Genomic DNA, 15,059 nt, shown 5'->3' with positions numbered 1-15,059 from the left:
TTCGCCAGACTTACTACCAAGGGTGATCTGAGGAAGAAGAGGTTTATGGGTAGCTTGCTTTTCATCAGGATTATTGATCTGAACAAAAAAGGTAGCTTTGCAGATGGGCAAATCTAGGCATAGCAGTAGCTCCTGATTCGCCCTTCTCCTCCTTCCACTGTCTTGCTACAGCTCAGTTTGTTAGGGTTTCAAGTCCAGACTACTCAGTTGGAGATAGCTCTAAAGAATTGTGACTACTTTTTATAACAATATAACAATTACATTATTACTTCCTAATGATGACAATATTTCATTCTCACATTTTAGAGAAATAAAACCCGTCTCTCACAGGTTCTGACTGCTAAGCACACCGAGCAGGGCCCCAAGGAGGGAAGCGGGCATAGGCTGGGGAAGAAGAAAGCTCTGGCCTTCTCTTTAGATGTTGGGGATTTCAGAGATTGTGTCCCAGACTAAACAGAACCTTTTCTCTGGTGCTACCACCTCCTGATGGGGCAGATTCCCATCTAAATGGAAAGCCATTTATAGTACTTGCATACCCTTGGCAGACTTAGCTCCCTGCTTGTTCCAGAGTAAAAATGTCAACCTTGCTCTAATGTTTGTTGTCTGTTCCTCACCTCCTCCCTGGGTACTTGTTTGGTTTGGGCAGCTTGCTCTCCCTCATAGTGGCAGCGTGGCTGAGGTTCTGATTGTGATGCCCAGGGAAGGCCTGCTGACAATGCTCACAAATATTCTTTTGCTGTACCTCAAGGTGCTAAGACCCAGAGGTTTTTTGATTCCCTGGGCAGTTGTCAAGAACCTTTCTGGAGTGAAGGACTCCAGTATTCCTAATGGCAGACTTTTCTCTTTCTCATTTCCTTCCCCCACATTCTGTGCCCAGGAAATATGTTTCCAACCATTGGGGACGTTCACCTCGCACCCTTCACAGATGAGCAGCTCTACATGGAACAGTTTACCAAGGCCAATTTCTGGTGAGTCGTTTCCCCTCTCTGTGAGCTTGGCCCTGGTGGCTGCCAGAGGTCCTGGTCAAAGCCACAGAGCTTGATCACTAGCCACAGGACAGAGGAAATCTGCTTTTCTTACCCTCAGACTTCAGGGATGCCTGGGCACGCTTGTTCTCTGCTTCCCAGGCACAGCTGGCCTTGCTTTGTAGCTTCCTATTTTGGGGCCCTTAGGTCTCATTGATGGATTGGATTAGGTGACCTCTCTGGTCTTTTGAAGCCTAATACCATAACTATAATAGAGGTTGTTATTGTCTGCTGGTAAAAGCAATTCTCCGTCTCCTATCCTATTCGCACCCTTCTTGTCTCCTCCTTTATGTCTCCTAGGAAAAACTCAGGCTCAAGCCTCCAGCTGAAAAATAGTGCCCTTGGGATTTCTATTTGCCCTTGGGCTGGTAGGCTCCTAGTGTGACTTCTAGAATCATTGTGACTCCTTTCCTGTGTACCCATCAAATGCTTTTCAAATTGCCCCATCCTCTGGACAATTCAGAAGTTAAACTTGGTCTTTGGAAGCTTGTCTTGCAGAGAGCAGGCTGGGTCCTTGCCATGCACATGTTGGTTAGCTGATTTTCAGTGGCGAGCGGGCCTTTCTTCCCCTTCCTTTAGGTATCAGCCATCTTTTCATGGAGTTGACTTGTCAGCACTTAGAGGAGCAGCAGTAGATGAGTATTTCAGACAGCCCGTCGTGGTAAGTGTAACCCCAAACACCCAGCATTCCAAACAGGAGGAAGGGCAATAGGGGAGACAAGAGCAGGTCTGGCTTGTCTATCTAGCATTTCCATGGAAGGTTTGCTTTTTGGTTTCCTGCTGAAGCCTCGTTCTGATCGTGGCCTATCAGTCAGACTGATTTTTTCATGGCGATTCTTGGCTCTGAGACCCCAGTTCATTGGCACGTTTACAGTGGTGGGCCCCTGACCCCGGTGCTCACATTGAGAAGCCTCATCCAGCCTTCTCTGTTGTCTTCCAGAACCAAGTTAACTCAGCTCGCTCTCTCTCTCTCTCGCTCTCTCTCTCTCTCTCTCTCCTAGGACACATTTGATATCAGGATTTTAATGGCTAAGTCAGTAAAATATACAGTGAATTTCTTAGAAGCCAAAGAAGGCGATTTGCACAGGTAACGTTTCCTTATGGCTTCCTGTGATTGGGGGTTGGAGGGAGCAGGCATGAGTTAAAGCAGGGAGTCTAGAAATCTCTCCAGAGCCTGGGACTCCCCGTGGAGCAGATGTGGCTAGGGCTGGCTGTAGTCCTGAAGGTCATAAGGCCACACCAGGGTCCCTGTTATTTTATTTATTTTTTTTTTTGGTGAGGCAATTGGGGTTAAGTGGCTTGCCCAGGGTCACACAGCTAGTAAGTGTCAAGTGTCTGAGGCTGGATTTGAACTCAGGTCCACCTGAATCCAGGGCCGGTGCTTTATCCACTGCGCCACCTAGCTGCCCCGGTCCCTGTGATTTGAAAGCATTGCGCCTACCTCCTGCAAAAACAGGAGAGGATGAGTCCTCTGCTCACATTGCTCCTTGAGCTGTATTGTAGCTCATCAGCAGTTACTCAGTGGCCCTGGGCATCACTGTGGGGCTAGGAACATTGCCCAATGCTTCAATTGTCTCCTGGCTTCTCTGCTGTACCTGGAGGGATAAGGGGGAATTGGGACGGGGGAAAACTGGGGAACAGGTAGAAAGGGAGCTCATGCTTCCTTTTGGCTTGTAGCTCTTCTCTCCACTGGGCTAAGAGTCATTAGGAGTGCACTTTGGTAAAAGGGGAAGGTGTCAGTTAGCCTGAAGCATCCCACTGTGTCCACGTGAGCCTCCCTCAGGCTGCTGCTTGAGCTGCCTGTTCTGCCTTGCCCATTGCCTGCCAGCCCTCCAGAAAGGGCTGCTACTTCCTTGGGCCTTTCGACCCCTGCTTTTCCCCAGCTTCCAGTCTACTATCCCATAACCATCTACCTGGGGTCCTCAGAGATTGTCTGCTCCCTCCTATGCCAGTCTTGCCTTTGATTAACAACTTTACTTGGCTTTCCAGGATAGAAATCCCATTCAAGTTCCACATGCTGCACTCAGGACTTGTCCACGGCTTGGCTTTCTGGTTTGATGTAGCCTTCATTGGTTCAATGTAAGTGATGGGGAAAATGTACAAAGACTTGGGGCCTCCCACCAGACACACCCAGCTCCCACTTCCTACTCTTTTGTTACATTCACCTGCACGTTCACCTTCAGCTACCTTGCCGCTATGTATGTATGAAATTGTGTTGACTTTGCCCCACCTGTGGCTGCACCAAGACCTCAGACAAACCACAGAGGAAGGTGGTCTGGTCCCAACACTACACCATGATCCAGGGGAAATGGTCTGAGGGGCCCTGAACAAAGCTTCTCTTCCCTGCCCTGCCTTGTGGCTTCCATTCTCAGCAACGATGAGTTCTTCTACGACCAGAAGCTGGGATGAGCTTCTCGATGCTCATTGGGTGTGTGTAGTCATGTGTGCTCATACATCTTGGGCTAAGACAGCTGAGAGAACTCCTGACTTCTCCTTCTGTCTTTTCTTCCTCCAGTCTGTGCTGTGTCTCAGGCTGGACAGCCTGGCATGGTCTAGTGGTAGATGGCCAATATGGGTTCACCTGGGCTCCTCACCGCAGCCCAGGCTCCCGCATACCTGCGGCTCCCAGCTGTCTGAGGCTCTCACATACTAGATGCTCTTTCACCGTCTGTTCCCACAGGCCCTCTTGGCCATTTTCCCAGCTTGTCTTTGCCAAAACACAATTGTGACTTAGCTCCGGGGAAGATGAAGCAGCACTCAAAAGGGCGGCGGCTTGGTACTCTTGGAGTTAGGGACCAGCCGCCACCTTAGCCCTGGTCCCTTTATGTCACTGGCTCTTAGCCTTTTGTGAGGCAGTCTGATGGAGTCCATGGGTGCCTTTCAGTGAGACGTCAGTGAAAATAAAGATGTCATTGTTTTTCCATTCAAGTTCACTGACCCCAAGTGAAGACCCTGCTTTAAGTCATCTGCCTATTTCCCAGTTTCGTGACTGGGGAACACTGAGTTTCTCTCCATTCCCTCCAGTTCTGCTATCAGTCCCTCCATCCTCAGGCACATAATGTTCAGGGTCTGAGGGAGTGAATGTCTCCCACCCCCTCAGTATCCCCTATCTCCCTCTCACCAACAGAATGACAGTGTGGCTGTCCACAGCACCCACGGAGCCTCTGACTCACTGGTACCAAGTTCGGTGTTTGTTTCAGTCGCCGCTCTTTGCAAAGGCCGGGGACACGCTCTCAGGGACATGTCTGCTCATCGCAAATAAGAGGTGGGCCCTGTGGGGGGAAGAGGGAAGTCTGCTCTGGAGGCCATCTGAAGGATGGAGAAGTGTTTCCAAAGCCCTGGCAGTCATGACCTCGTTCGAAGCCCTCTTCTCATGCATTACACCCACAGCCTGTGTTGTATCCCCACAGATCTCTCTTGCAAACCAAATACTCCCAGTTTTTTCATCCACTCCTCAAAGAGCACCGTCTCCAGTCCTCACCTTCCTTGCCTAGTCTTGTCCCCAAGCAGTTAATCCTCTCCTACGCCTACCCCACTCCACATCCCAGTCCCCCAGGCCCAACGCTCCCAGAGTGACACAGCTGGCCTCCCTCACAGCACTATCTGGGGCGTCTCAGAAGCTGCTGAAGCTGGGAGGAAATAGACCTAACCAAGGAGCTCCGGAAAGATCCTGGGTTTTTCTGACTGGCCCCAGGATAGTTGATGATGGCTGGAGATTGAGGTGGCAGAGTAGATAGAGAACGGGGCTTAGAGACAGGAAGTCCTGAGTTAGAATCCTGCTTCAGGTGGCCCTGGGCAAATTACCTTTCTCAGCCTCGGTTTGCTCATCTAAAATAGGGATAATAACAGCCTCTGGCTCACAGGCTCCTTGTGGGAGAATATACACAAAGCTCTTTGCCATCCTTCAAGTGCTGTAGAAATGCTAACTCACCATCGTCACCATCTCTTCCCAGTGCCGTGAAACACAGGTCCTTGGTTCTGTTGTCCTCATACCGTTGGTCTAGCCTGCCTTCCTGTGGGCCAGCCAGCGCCTCTTCTCAAACATGTCCTGCAGCTTTTGGGGCAGAATCGATCCTCTCCCCACTCAAACCTCCCCAAAGGGAAAAGCAGCCCAGGAATGTTCACCCTGGCTTCTCTTGGGCTTCCGTATTTCCACTGGGGCAGGCTCCTCAGTACTGGCTTGCCCAGGGTGAATATGCCTGAGGCTTCAGGCAGAGAGAACTACTTCCAGCACCCAGTCACAGTAAAGGGCAAAGAGTGTCCCCCAGCTGCCCTGCTGCTGCCCTAGGCTGTGGCCTCTGTAGGTTGGTGACCTCTCGAAGAGAGACTCCTAAGTGCCTGCCAGGGATTCTAGGATGTAATGGACACTTTGGGTCTTTGGTTTGGGTTTTGGGGGTTTGTTGGTTTTTTGTTTTTGTTGTTGTTTTGGTGGGTTTTTTTTTTTTACGAACTTCCCTCTCCCGTCCCTCCCTAACAATCCTGTGTCCTGTGAGTTGTGGCAAGAAGGAAGATTTGTGGTTCTGGTCCTAAGCTGCCCAGCTTCAAGGAGCTGTGACCGAGCCTCTGGGCCTCCTGCCTCTTCTCTTTGCAGACAGAGCTATGACATCAGTATTGTTGCCCAGGTGGATCAGACGGGTTCCAAATCCAGCAACCTCCTGGACCTGAAAAACCCTTTCTTTAGGTAGGTTGGTTTGGGGACCACTTGACTATGAGTTCAGAAACCCTCATCAAATCTTTGAGCCTGTGGGCTGCTAGGTGGTGCAGTGGATAAAACACCAGCTCTGGATTCAGGAGGACCTGAGTTCAAATCCAGTCTCAGACACTTGACACTTACTAGCTGTGTGACCCTGGGCAAGTCACTTAACCCTCATTTCCCTGCCCCCCCCCCAAAAAATCTCTGAGCCAGAAGGGCCCCAAGAGGTCATCTTGTCTAACTGGAACCAGAGCTGTCATCCCTGATTGGTGGTCACCTGGCCTCTGTCAAGGACCAGGAGGGAAGGAGCACTCCTCTTCCCTCCAGGCCTCCTGGCTAGTTGTTGAAGAGCTCAAAGTGTTCACAAGCTCCTCCCTACTGTGTTAACCCCCAAGCTAAGCGGTACTAATAGCTTCAAGCAGTCCTCTCCAAGTCATCATTTAGAGACCCAGTCCTGCCCTCTCCTTTTCCCCTTGCAGAGCCATAGAGACTCTGGTATCTGATATCCCATCAGTTCTTTATCCCTCACTTGGTGTAATGCCCAGCCCCCTTTCCAGTACATACATACCAGTGGCGCACCCTGGCAGCTGTGGGCACACAGGCCCAATCCACCCTGCTGACCCCCCCAAGAAGGATCTTCTGTAACCACTTGTGCTTCTGCCAGGTATACAGGGACCACGCCTTCTCCTCCACCCGGCTCTCATTACACATCTCCGTCTGAGAACATGTGGAACACAGGCGGTGCCTACAATCTGAGCAGCGGGATGGCAGTGGCTGGTAAAGCTGCTTTCCCATCCCATTTCTTCCTCCCTCCCTGCTCCAATCCTTTCCCCAAGCAGGGCAGCTCCCCTCAAGGGGTTCATACCCTTTTCTAAGAACACATCCCTGTCCGTATGCTGAGAGAGAGAGCGCGCGAACGTGAGCGAGCAGGCAGTTGGGGGTGGTCGAAGAATTTGGGTGAGGAGGCAGGAACTGGCCACCAAAGGCCTTTTTCAGGCTAGATGGGAAGCTGACTTCCTGGAGTGAGTGGTCTTTGGGTCAGATGCACTAGGAAGGGCTGTCATGATAGTCTGTCCCAGATGGACTCTGACATGTTCTCTCCACATCTCTACAGGAATGCCAACGGCCTATGACCTGAGCAGTGTTATTGCTGGTGGAGCCAGTGTCAGCCACAACAACCTTATCCCTTTAGGTTCGTGTCCTTTTGGGGGGTGGGGGTCACCCTGAGTCTGAGAATATGAGGAAGGGGACATGTGGCTCACACCTCAGGGTGGTGCTTCAGTCAGAAGAGCAGGGACCAGGGCGTAGTCTCTGGAAAGAAGCCAGTGGCACCTGACAAACAATGGATGGGATGTGGGGCCTGTCGCCAGCCTCTCCTTCCTCTGTGGGCCCTTCAGACTGATGCCTACAGCTCTCTTGCTCTGCCATCTCCTGTGTTGTGCCAGTTTCTCTGTACCCTCCCCTCCCGTCCCTGCCCAGGAGACTGCTGAGCAGTGTGAGGAGGGGTGTTTTGAGTGTGTACCCTTGTGTGTGTGACTCCAAAGGATCCCAAGATCAGCCCAGCATTTGTCATCCTGGAGCCCTTGGTCCCCTCTGAACCCCTGCTCATTCATAGTGCCCCTGCTGGGCTGGGCACAAATCAAGTGTGGTTCCTCGACCTTGATGTGCTTTTTCAGGCCAAGGAATGAGGCACCATCCATGTGCCCCAGGGGTGGCTGAGATAGCCCTGACCAGAGCCCCCAGCCAAGGTGCTGACAGCATTTCCCTTTCCTTCCCTCTCCCTGCGCAGCCAACACTGGGATTGTCAATCACACCCACTCCCGGATGGGCTCCATTATGAGCACAGGGATTGTCCAAGGTAATGTGGCAGTGCCCAGGCAGGCAGGGAGTGTGTGTGTGCTCCCCACCCCCACCCCCAGGGCCTTGAACCGGCTGATGCTTGAGCTCTTGTCTTCTTGGGCAGACCCTGGGCCAGCCCTCTCCCTCTGCTTCTCTGCTCTCCAGTGGGGGGATGGGGTCGGGAGGGCACCAAGCTCAGACATGGGGGTGGTTTCCATAACAGTGCCACGGGGTCTGGAGCCCTCAGTAGCCCCTTTTCTCCTGGGCTTATGGCCTCCTTCGGTGAAATGAGATGAGACTCACACATGACCCCCAAACCTAGCCTAGGGATCTAGTTCACAGGCCAGCCTCCAGTGCCAGGGTAGGGTGGGACCGGGCGGCAGATGTAGAGGGAGCTGAGTTGGCATTGTGTGACCCAGGCCTTGTCTTCCCTCCTCTCCAGGCTCCTCCAGTGGCCAAAGCGGAGGTGGCTCCAGCACTCACTACCCAGTCAACAGCCAGTTCACCATGGGGGGTCCTGCCATCTCCATGGCCTCCCCTATGTCCATCACCACCAACACAATGCATTATGGGAGCTAAAAGCCCACTTCTGATCTGAACTGACCGCACCAGGAAACCAAATGAAGATTTCCCTTCCTCCCACCTTGGTGGACTGTGCCCTCCCCCCAACCCCTGCCCTAATAGGGCAGTTTTTACCCTTGTACCATAGAAACAAACACCCAGTCAGCTCCTTCTTTGACATGGGGACTTGTACACTTTTTTATGAAATGTTGACACCTCTGCGTCTTGGCCCCGGCTGAGGCCCCGAGTGAGCAGGCGAGCGAGCGTCGCTGTATTTTACACATTTTACAAGAGATCATGTAGTGGGAGACCTTGCTCCCTCCTATCCCCTCCACCCTTGGTTTGGCATCTTCCATAACAGCTGTGTGTGGGGAGCCAGACTTGAGGGCACAGACCAGTGGCCTATGGGGGGCTGTGCTAAGTGCTGAGGGTCAGGGGGAGGCATAGCTCCAGAAGTCTCATCACCTTTGCCTTTTTCCCTTTAGTCAGAGATCAACCATGTGACCAGCCGCAGGGACTAGTGAAGCTGCCCCCCCCTAGCCTTACAGTGTCTCCCCAGGTAGCCCCCCCTTCCCCTTTGGCTGAGGGGGAGGGGGAGGGTGGGGCTGCAGTGGGGTCCCTCCTGCATCTCTGGGTCCTTGGACAGGATCAGCGTGTGACATGCTGCTTTTTTTAATTTTATTTTTTTACAAAAGTAACCAGTGTCAATCCACAGACTCCAGAGGCCAGGCTGGCCTGGCCCAAGTATGAGCCAGCTGCCCCTGCTGATGGACTCCGAAGATCACGGGGAAAGGGGTGGGGGGAGCAAGAGAGCCTCTGCTGCTGGCATGGCCAGCTAGCTAAGCGTGCCCAGTATGACAGAGGCCTCAGCCCTCAGGCAGGAAGGCTGTGGCCCCGGGCCTGGGCAGCCTTGCTTCTCTGGGGGAGTCTGTGACCCCAGCACCAAAGGGTTCACCTCACACTTGAATGTACACACCAGCCCGTGGCTGTCAGAAGCAGCCTCTTCCTTCTCCCCTCCCAACTCTGAGGGAACCATCACATTTTGCTGCTCTCCTGTCACCTGTGACCCCAGAAGACCTTAGGCAATTGTTCTTCCCTTCCTAAGAGAACGGGAGGGGACTGAGGCTTTGGCCAGTACTACCCATTCTGGGCAGGGGGGTGGGTAGGGGGTGCTTAGTCAGTACTGGCAGAACCAGAACCTCGGTTTGTTATGGAAGACCCTGTTTTTCCTTGTAGCTCCCATTAGGCCTGTGTATTCCCTGTATCTTAGCGTAGCCTCCATCCCCCATAGTGTTTCACTTTGGTCCCTTCCATGAGTGCCTGGGAAGGGACCTGGCAGGGATTCCTTCTTGGGAAATAAAACCAGAACTGAGTATTGGATCACAGGCAGTTTTCTTCAACTCCAGCCTGCCCAGGCTCTTAGCCCCCACCAATAGGACAGAATGGGTCCCCTGAAGCAGGGGACCTGCAAACTTACAGATTGCTCCCTGCCGTCTACCCCATTTCAGTATGTAAGAGAATAAATCCATTTTACCCTAGTAGCTTCTGTCCACTGGTTTCTCACAATGGAGGTGCCCAGTAGGCCCTACCAAGGACTATAGACTTTGTACACAGGTGAGAAGTTCCATGTTTATATAGTCTCTTTAAATCACCTTTGCATAAAAAATAAACATTTTGATTTGTAAGAAATGTCTTCAAACCAGCAGAATGAACGCAGTGATCAGCACCAGGGGCCTCTTCCTTCACTGGAGATCAGCTGATGACCACTTGGCAGGGGCACCCTGCTCTGGTTTTTTCTTTCTCCCCTAGGATGACTAATGGTACTTGGTCTGTCAGCTTCCCACAGCTGCTTTAAAAAAAAAAAAGTGGAAACCAAGTGGGGGGGATCCCAAATTGTGTTTCTGCAACCCTGTGAGCTGATTCCCTATCAAAGGAAGGGCTGGGAAGCCAACCTCTCAAGCACAGTCGCCTGTGAAACTTCCTGTCCCTTCCCTGGGGAGGGTTTGCTTTGTGACTATATCCCTCCTTAGACGCTGGTTATTCTGCTCACCTCTGTCCCTCTAGGAGGCTGCAGAAGTCTTAGAGGATGATCCAGGGGGTGTGACCTGGCGGAGGGGGGCTTGAGTCACAGGAACGGACCTCGAAGGAAGGGACTGGAAGAAATAGAACTAAAGCGAGAAGTCTGAGTCGGCGTCAGGGCTACAGGCCATCCCCGTTTGCCCATTCCTCTACGCCCTGGACAGCTGACACTACCTTGCAGCCGAGGGCCAGGAGGGCATGCAGGGCGACCATGACTGTGAGCAGCACTGCTGAAACCACCTTGGCATCTGAACGGACGAGAGGCCAGAAGGTGAGCAAGAGCACAGCCCCTGAAAGTGATACAGCCAAGACCCCAAGAAACCACTGAAGTCCGGAGATGGGGATCAGCCATAACACCTGGGAGGAAGGAAGGGGCTTTATAGAGCCTTGTGTTGTTACCCAATACCCCGAGCCCAGCCTAGCCCTCAAGCTGCCCTCACCACAGTAGGGATGTAGACAAACAGGGAATATCCATAGACACACACGGTCTCCAGAAAGGTGTAGCAGCCAACACGTTCTCTGACCCCCTTGCGCCACTGCAGGAAGCCCCATAGTGCTGTCGGTACCAGCCACGCATAGCAGTAAATGGTGATCCCTGCGACAGTAACTGGAAAAGAAAGCCTAGTCTATGCCTGCCAAGGGCCAAGGAGCTCTCCAGTGCCCTGTGTGGGCCCCATTTTCCCACCTCTGTGCGCAGTGTCTGCTTCAGCTTTGATGAGAACCCCCAAAGTTTGCTCACCTTTATGAAACTGGGGGCTATACGGAAGGGAAGCCTCTCTCCAGCTCTGCAGCAGTGGGGCCAGGTTGCTGCTCACAGCCAGTGTGAAGGCCAGCGTTGCACAGATCCAGAAAGGCCCTGGGAAGGAGTGGTGGAAATCAAGTGCAGGACGTATATTAGATCCCTGTGAACCACGCCCCCCCCCCCTCCAGCTAGGAACAGAGCTGCACCTGCCCCTACTCCTCCCTCAGAAATCCTGCAGCCAGTGAAGTAACAATCTAGCTTTACCGTAGAGGTCTGGATGATGCCGAAGACAGTGTCTCACAAAGTTCTGGCTAGGTGCCGGCAACAGGGAACTTTTGATCCTTTCCAGCACCTAGGATGGAAAGGGGACCCCCCACACACACAATTTCAGCCCAGAAATGCCTATTCTACCTCACCATCAGGGGGATCTATATACACAGATAAGCCTTTTATGAGGCCACAGCCTATTGTGATAAGGACAAAAGAAGCCTGGTTCAGGGAGTGAAAAGAAAAGGGAGAAGGTGGCACCTTCAGAAGACAAAGGATTTCAACAGCAGACTTTCAGGAGACAGGCTGGGCAAGTGCACAAATGCCAACAGGCCAAAATAAGCCGCCTTTGTGCTCTCCTAAGGCCTGCAAGGAGCGGCCCTCACCTGGTCGGTATCCACATCAAAGAAAGACTGGTGGTAGCTGAAAGTCCAGAAGTTTGGAGGTTGTTTCTCACCCCCCAGCAGCTGTAAGAGAAACAGTGAAAGGGGTACTACCCAGGCCCCCAGCTAAGGGGTAGTAGGAAGTTTTAGGGCCGGCCTGAACTCACCTGAGTCTGGTCATTCTCTTCTAATTCTCCATCTTCTTGGTCCTGAGGGTCTACAGCCAGGCTCACGTGGCCCTGCAGTTCCCCAAGGCTGGAGATGGTGGTTGCCCCTGGTGTCTCAGCCAGCAGGTCAGCAGCCTCCTCAAACTCTGTAGATGTGACAAGGCCCCCCACTCCAGACTAAGAGCTGACCAATGGTAGACCACACCCCAGGAGCCCAAAGTCTAGCTCTCCACTCCCCCTCCCAGCCATTCATAAATCTGTCCTCTTCCCTAGGGGTAGTCAGTTCAGCCTGCCTCCGCCCTGCATTCAGCCCCATCTCAGTGACCCCTTCAGAGAGTTGGTGATGAAGGGGAAGCCTGTTGGACCGGGAGGAATGGGAATGGGGGGCAAATAAGAGGGGGGAAGGTCCATGCAGGACATGAACATCTGCTAAAGTGGCAAAGTGGACAAAGGGCTGAGACTGGAGTCAGGAAGACAGTTCAAATTCAGCTTCAAACACTAGCTGTGTCACCGTGGGCAAGTCACTTAACCTGTTTGCCTGTTTCCTCATCTGTAAAACAATAATAGCACCCACCTTCCAGAGTGGCTGTAAGAAGCAAACGAAATCATTTTTAAGCACTTAGCAAGGTGCCTGACGCATAGAGGGTGCTATGTAAATGTTAACTATTCTCAGTAGTAATTGTATCAGGAGGTTTGGACCCCCAAGAGGAAGTTGGAGAGTTATGGGCTGGGGGCGGGGGATGTAAAAAAGAAAAGGTCCTTTTCTTGGGGTGGGGGGCAAGGAAAGGACCTTGAGGATCCCTGAGGGAGGAGGAAGGGGGCATGGAGGTGGGGGGCCCAGGGCCCGAGTACTAATGGGGAGGGGCTGGGGGCTGCTCACTCACCATGGAAGGTGAGCTCTTGGCGTGCAGCCATGGCCAGCGCTCTCACCACATCTCCGGCCCTGCGCCCCTGCGGAGACAGGCCCGGGACCAGGCAGAGGGACCCCTTGCTTCCAGCTGCAAGAGCCGGGCTCACTCAACCAACCCTTCCAGCTGTCCACCAGCTGCGTGGAACGTCTCCTCTGCGCCTGCGCTACCTGGATCCGGGTCGGGCCCACTTAATCCGAGGGAGGGGGAAGACCATACTTGCCTCTTGCCCTGCCCGTCCTCCTCCGCTTGGTGGCGCTGCTTTTGGCGGTCCGGATGGTATAGCCCACTGCCAGGACGCTAACACTCCTGTCACCTTCCCCTTTCACACCCTGTCACACATCGAAGTGAGCGCTCCACTTATTCCCTTCCGGTGGGGAATCGTTTCCGGTAGCGTCTTTGCTCAAACGAAGCGATGCTGCAGTGCTGCGGTGAGGGGAATGTTTCCTTCCGGGCCGCCGGGGAGTAGGAAGCAGGAAGACGATGGTGACAGCCGCGCTGTGGAGGAGAGTCTACTCTAGAGCCGCGGCCGCGGCCGTTGCGGGAGGAGAAGGAGCGGGTCCCACCGGGGCCGCGGCCAAGCGGGGCGTGTGGGAGCGGCTAGGTGCGTAGGGGCCGGGCTGGGGGAGGTCGGGGCTGGGGGGCCTGGCGTCCCCGGTGCTCACGCCGCCTCTCGCCCGCAGGCGCCTGGGTCCGCGGGCTCCTGCGCGACTACGCCGAGGCGTGCACGGACGCGGCGGCGGCGGCGCGGGAGCGGCCCGTGCGAGCGGTGCTGTACGCGGGGCTTCTGGGCGGCGCGGCTGCCTGCGCCCTACGGGCCCCGGAGGAGGCGTCCTTCGAGGAGGCGCTGCTGGATGCTTCCGGGACCCTGCTGCTGCTTGCGCCCGGCACCCGCAACCCCGGCTCGGAGGCGCACGTGCAGCGGCTGCTGTGGCTGCGGGGCCGGGGCCGGCTGCGCCACCTCAGCCTGGGCCTGTGCTCGCTGCTTTACGAGGCTCCCTATGACCCCGAGGCCAGTCTCTACCAGGCGCGCTGCCGCCACCTGCAGCCGCGCTGGGCCGACTTCCCGGGCCGCGTGCTCGACGTGGGCTTCCTAGGCCGCTGGTGGGTGCTGAGCGCCAAGATGCGCGACTTCGACATCAACGACGATGAGTTCCGCCACCTGCCGCCGCACCTCCGCACGCTGGCGGAGCACCAGCTGCGCTCCGAGGCCAACGAGCGGCTCTTCGACGAGAAGTACCTGCCCGTGGTGCTCACGGAGGACCAGGTGGACCAGGCCCTGTGGGAGGAGCACGTCCTCCAGAAGGAGAAGAAGGATCGGCTGATGCTGAGCGAGGCCGCCCCAGAGGAATTCGGGGCTCCGGCGGCTGCGGACTGAAGCCGGCGCCGTCCGCCGGCTGCATGGGACTCAGATCTTCCAGCGTCTTCTTGCTCGTTGGTTACGGGAGGGAGCTTTAGCGAAATAAACTGTTTTTCCCCTTCTCTCTATTTCCCATCTTTTTTTCTCCCTAAACGAAATGGGTACAGTTCGTTGCACCAGGTAAGCAGAATTGTTTTGGTTTGCCCTAGGTGCATTTCAGAGTCTCCTGTCCCTTTCCTGCCAGTCGGTTTGGAAGATAGCAGCAAGTGCAGGCAAACGGTCAGACACAGAGCTTCGTGTCTCTTTTCCCCTGATCATTAAGGGCACCATCACTGTCCCAGTCACTCAGACACGTAGCCCGGTTGTCATCTTGGACTCCTCACTCTCACCGCCCTGTACCCAATCGGTTGCTAAGACTGATTGTTTCTACCTTCTTAAATCTCTCCTGTATGTCTCCTCCTCTTCTCTGGCACTGCCACCACACAAATACTGACCCTCATCCCCTCGGGACAGGACCGGTGCATAACCCTGCCACAAGAACCTCTCTACTTCAGTCAGCCCTCCCCTCAGCGGTCAGATTGAATTGTAAGTGCAGATCTGTCCCTTTCAGTAAACTCCTTTGGGGCTATTTTGAAAAACAGATGTATAATTCGTCGTTTGTCTTCTAAAGCCTTTCATCATTTGGCCCCGTCTTACATTTCTAGTCTTCCAACCCTGCCCAGAACTCGCTTCCCTGTCCCTATTTTCTGGGTTCTCAGGCTTCCTTCAGGTTCCACCTAAAATGTCACCTTCTATAAGAAGCTTTTCACAGTTCCCTTAATGCTAGTGACAGACCTGTTGATTTCTCCCAATTTATCCTTTCTGTGTCTTCTTGCTTTTGTATAGCCATTTGCATGTTGTTTGCTCCCTCAAACTGATTTCCTTGACAGCAAAGACTGTTTCTTGCCCTTCTTTGTATCCCCAACACTTAGCATAGTGTCTGGTTCTTAATTGGTGCTTAATTAATACTTGTCAACCTACACAGGTTATGGTGAG

The 15,059-nt window shown here is 53.8% G+C and overlaps 3 protein-coding genes across 5 annotated transcripts in view; 2 read left to right on the top strand and 1 right to left on the bottom strand.

Annotated features, from left to right (window-relative positions):
- CARM1 (coactivator associated arginine methyltransferase 1) overlaps nucleotides 1-9,807 on the top strand; it is a 51,990-nt gene extending 42,183 nt beyond the window's left edge. The window contains exons 7-16 of the mRNA XM_043963146.1: nucleotides 878-968; nucleotides 1,605-1,686; nucleotides 2,027-2,112; nucleotides 3,015-3,104; nucleotides 4,153-4,290; nucleotides 5,617-5,706; nucleotides 6,383-6,495; nucleotides 6,833-6,910; nucleotides 7,508-7,576; nucleotides 8,000-9,807. Coding sequence (XP_043819081.1) covers nucleotides 878-968; nucleotides 1,605-1,686; nucleotides 2,027-2,112; nucleotides 3,015-3,104; nucleotides 4,153-4,290; nucleotides 5,617-5,706; nucleotides 6,383-6,495; nucleotides 6,833-6,910; nucleotides 7,508-7,576; nucleotides 8,000-8,136 — 974 coding nt within the window. The 3' untranslated portion in view covers nucleotides 8,137-9,807. The remainder of the gene's footprint in view (nucleotides 1-877; nucleotides 969-1,604; nucleotides 1,687-2,026; nucleotides 2,113-3,014; nucleotides 3,105-4,152; nucleotides 4,291-5,616; nucleotides 5,707-6,382; nucleotides 6,496-6,832; nucleotides 6,911-7,507; nucleotides 7,577-7,999) is intronic.
- YIPF2 (Yip1 domain family member 2) lies at nucleotides 9,734-12,842 on the bottom strand. Of its 3 annotated transcripts, none has more exons than XM_043963163.1 (10): nucleotides 12,641-12,842; nucleotides 12,331-12,342; nucleotides 11,757-11,902; nucleotides 11,593-11,673; nucleotides 11,204-11,291; nucleotides 10,937-11,053; nucleotides 10,638-10,804; nucleotides 10,372-10,554; nucleotides 10,169-10,286; nucleotides 9,734-9,967 (listed from the first exon to the last, which is right to left on the bottom strand). In XM_043963163.1, exons 1-9 carry the CDS (start codon nucleotides 12,669-12,671, stop codon nucleotides 10,179-10,181), a joined length of 933 nt encoding a protein of 310 aa, XP_043819098.1. In that variant the 5' UTR covers nucleotides 12,672-12,842; the 3' UTR covers nucleotides 9,734-9,967; nucleotides 10,169-10,178. The 3 variants fall into 3 exon arrangements, with proteins under 3 accessions (XP_043819098.1, XP_043819090.1, XP_043819108.1); XM_043963155.1 differs by having other exon boundaries at nucleotides 9,734-9,964; XM_043963173.1 differs by lacking the exon at nucleotides 12,331-12,342 and having other exon boundaries at nucleotides 9,734-9,964; nucleotides 12,641-12,841.
- A 188-nt stretch (nucleotides 12,843-13,030) lies between these two features.
- On the top strand, nucleotides 13,031-14,662 carry TIMM29 (translocase of inner mitochondrial membrane 29). The gene is made up of 2 exons (XM_043963185.1): nucleotides 13,031-13,268; nucleotides 13,348-14,662. Exons 1-2 carry the CDS (start codon nucleotides 13,148-13,150, stop codon nucleotides 14,040-14,042), a joined length of 816 nt encoding a protein of 271 aa, XP_043819120.1. The 5' UTR covers nucleotides 13,031-13,147; the 3' UTR covers nucleotides 14,043-14,662.
- The last annotated feature ends 397 nt before the right edge of the window (nucleotides 14,663-15,059 follow it).

This window comes from Dromiciops gliroides, chromosome 1, assembly GCF_019393635.1.
Source record: "Dromiciops gliroides isolate mDroGli1 chromosome 1, mDroGli1.pri, whole genome shotgun sequence".
Lineage (NCBI taxonomy): Eukaryota > Metazoa > Chordata > Mammalia > Microbiotheria > Microbiotheriidae > Dromiciops > Dromiciops gliroides.
Note: the sequence above shows the minus strand (reverse complement) of the source record. Positions and strands in the feature narration are given on the sequence as shown.

Excerpts from the sequence above, each read along its gene's own strand:
- TIMM29 (XM_043963185.1), top strand. The coding sequence starts at position 13,148 with ATGGTGACAGCCGCGCTGTGGAGGAGAGTCTACTCTAGAGCCGCGGCC. Across the intron at positions 13,269-13,347 it reads GGGCGTGTGGGAGCGGCTAG|GCGCCTGGGTCCGCGGGCTC; the intron begins GTGCGTAGGGGC and ends TCTCGCCCGCAG.
- YIPF2 (XM_043963163.1), bottom strand. The coding sequence starts at position 12,671 with ATGGCTGCACGCCAAGAGCTCACCTTCCATG. Across the intron at positions 11,674-11,756 it reads AAGAGAATGACCAGACTCAG|CTGCTGGGGGGTGAGAAACA; the intron begins GTGAGTTCAGGC and ends TTTCTCTTACAG. Across the intron at positions 10,287-10,371 it reads TCCTGGCCCTCGGCTGCAAG|TTCTATTTCTTCCAGTCCCT; the intron begins GTAGTGTCAGCT and ends TTCTCGCTTTAG.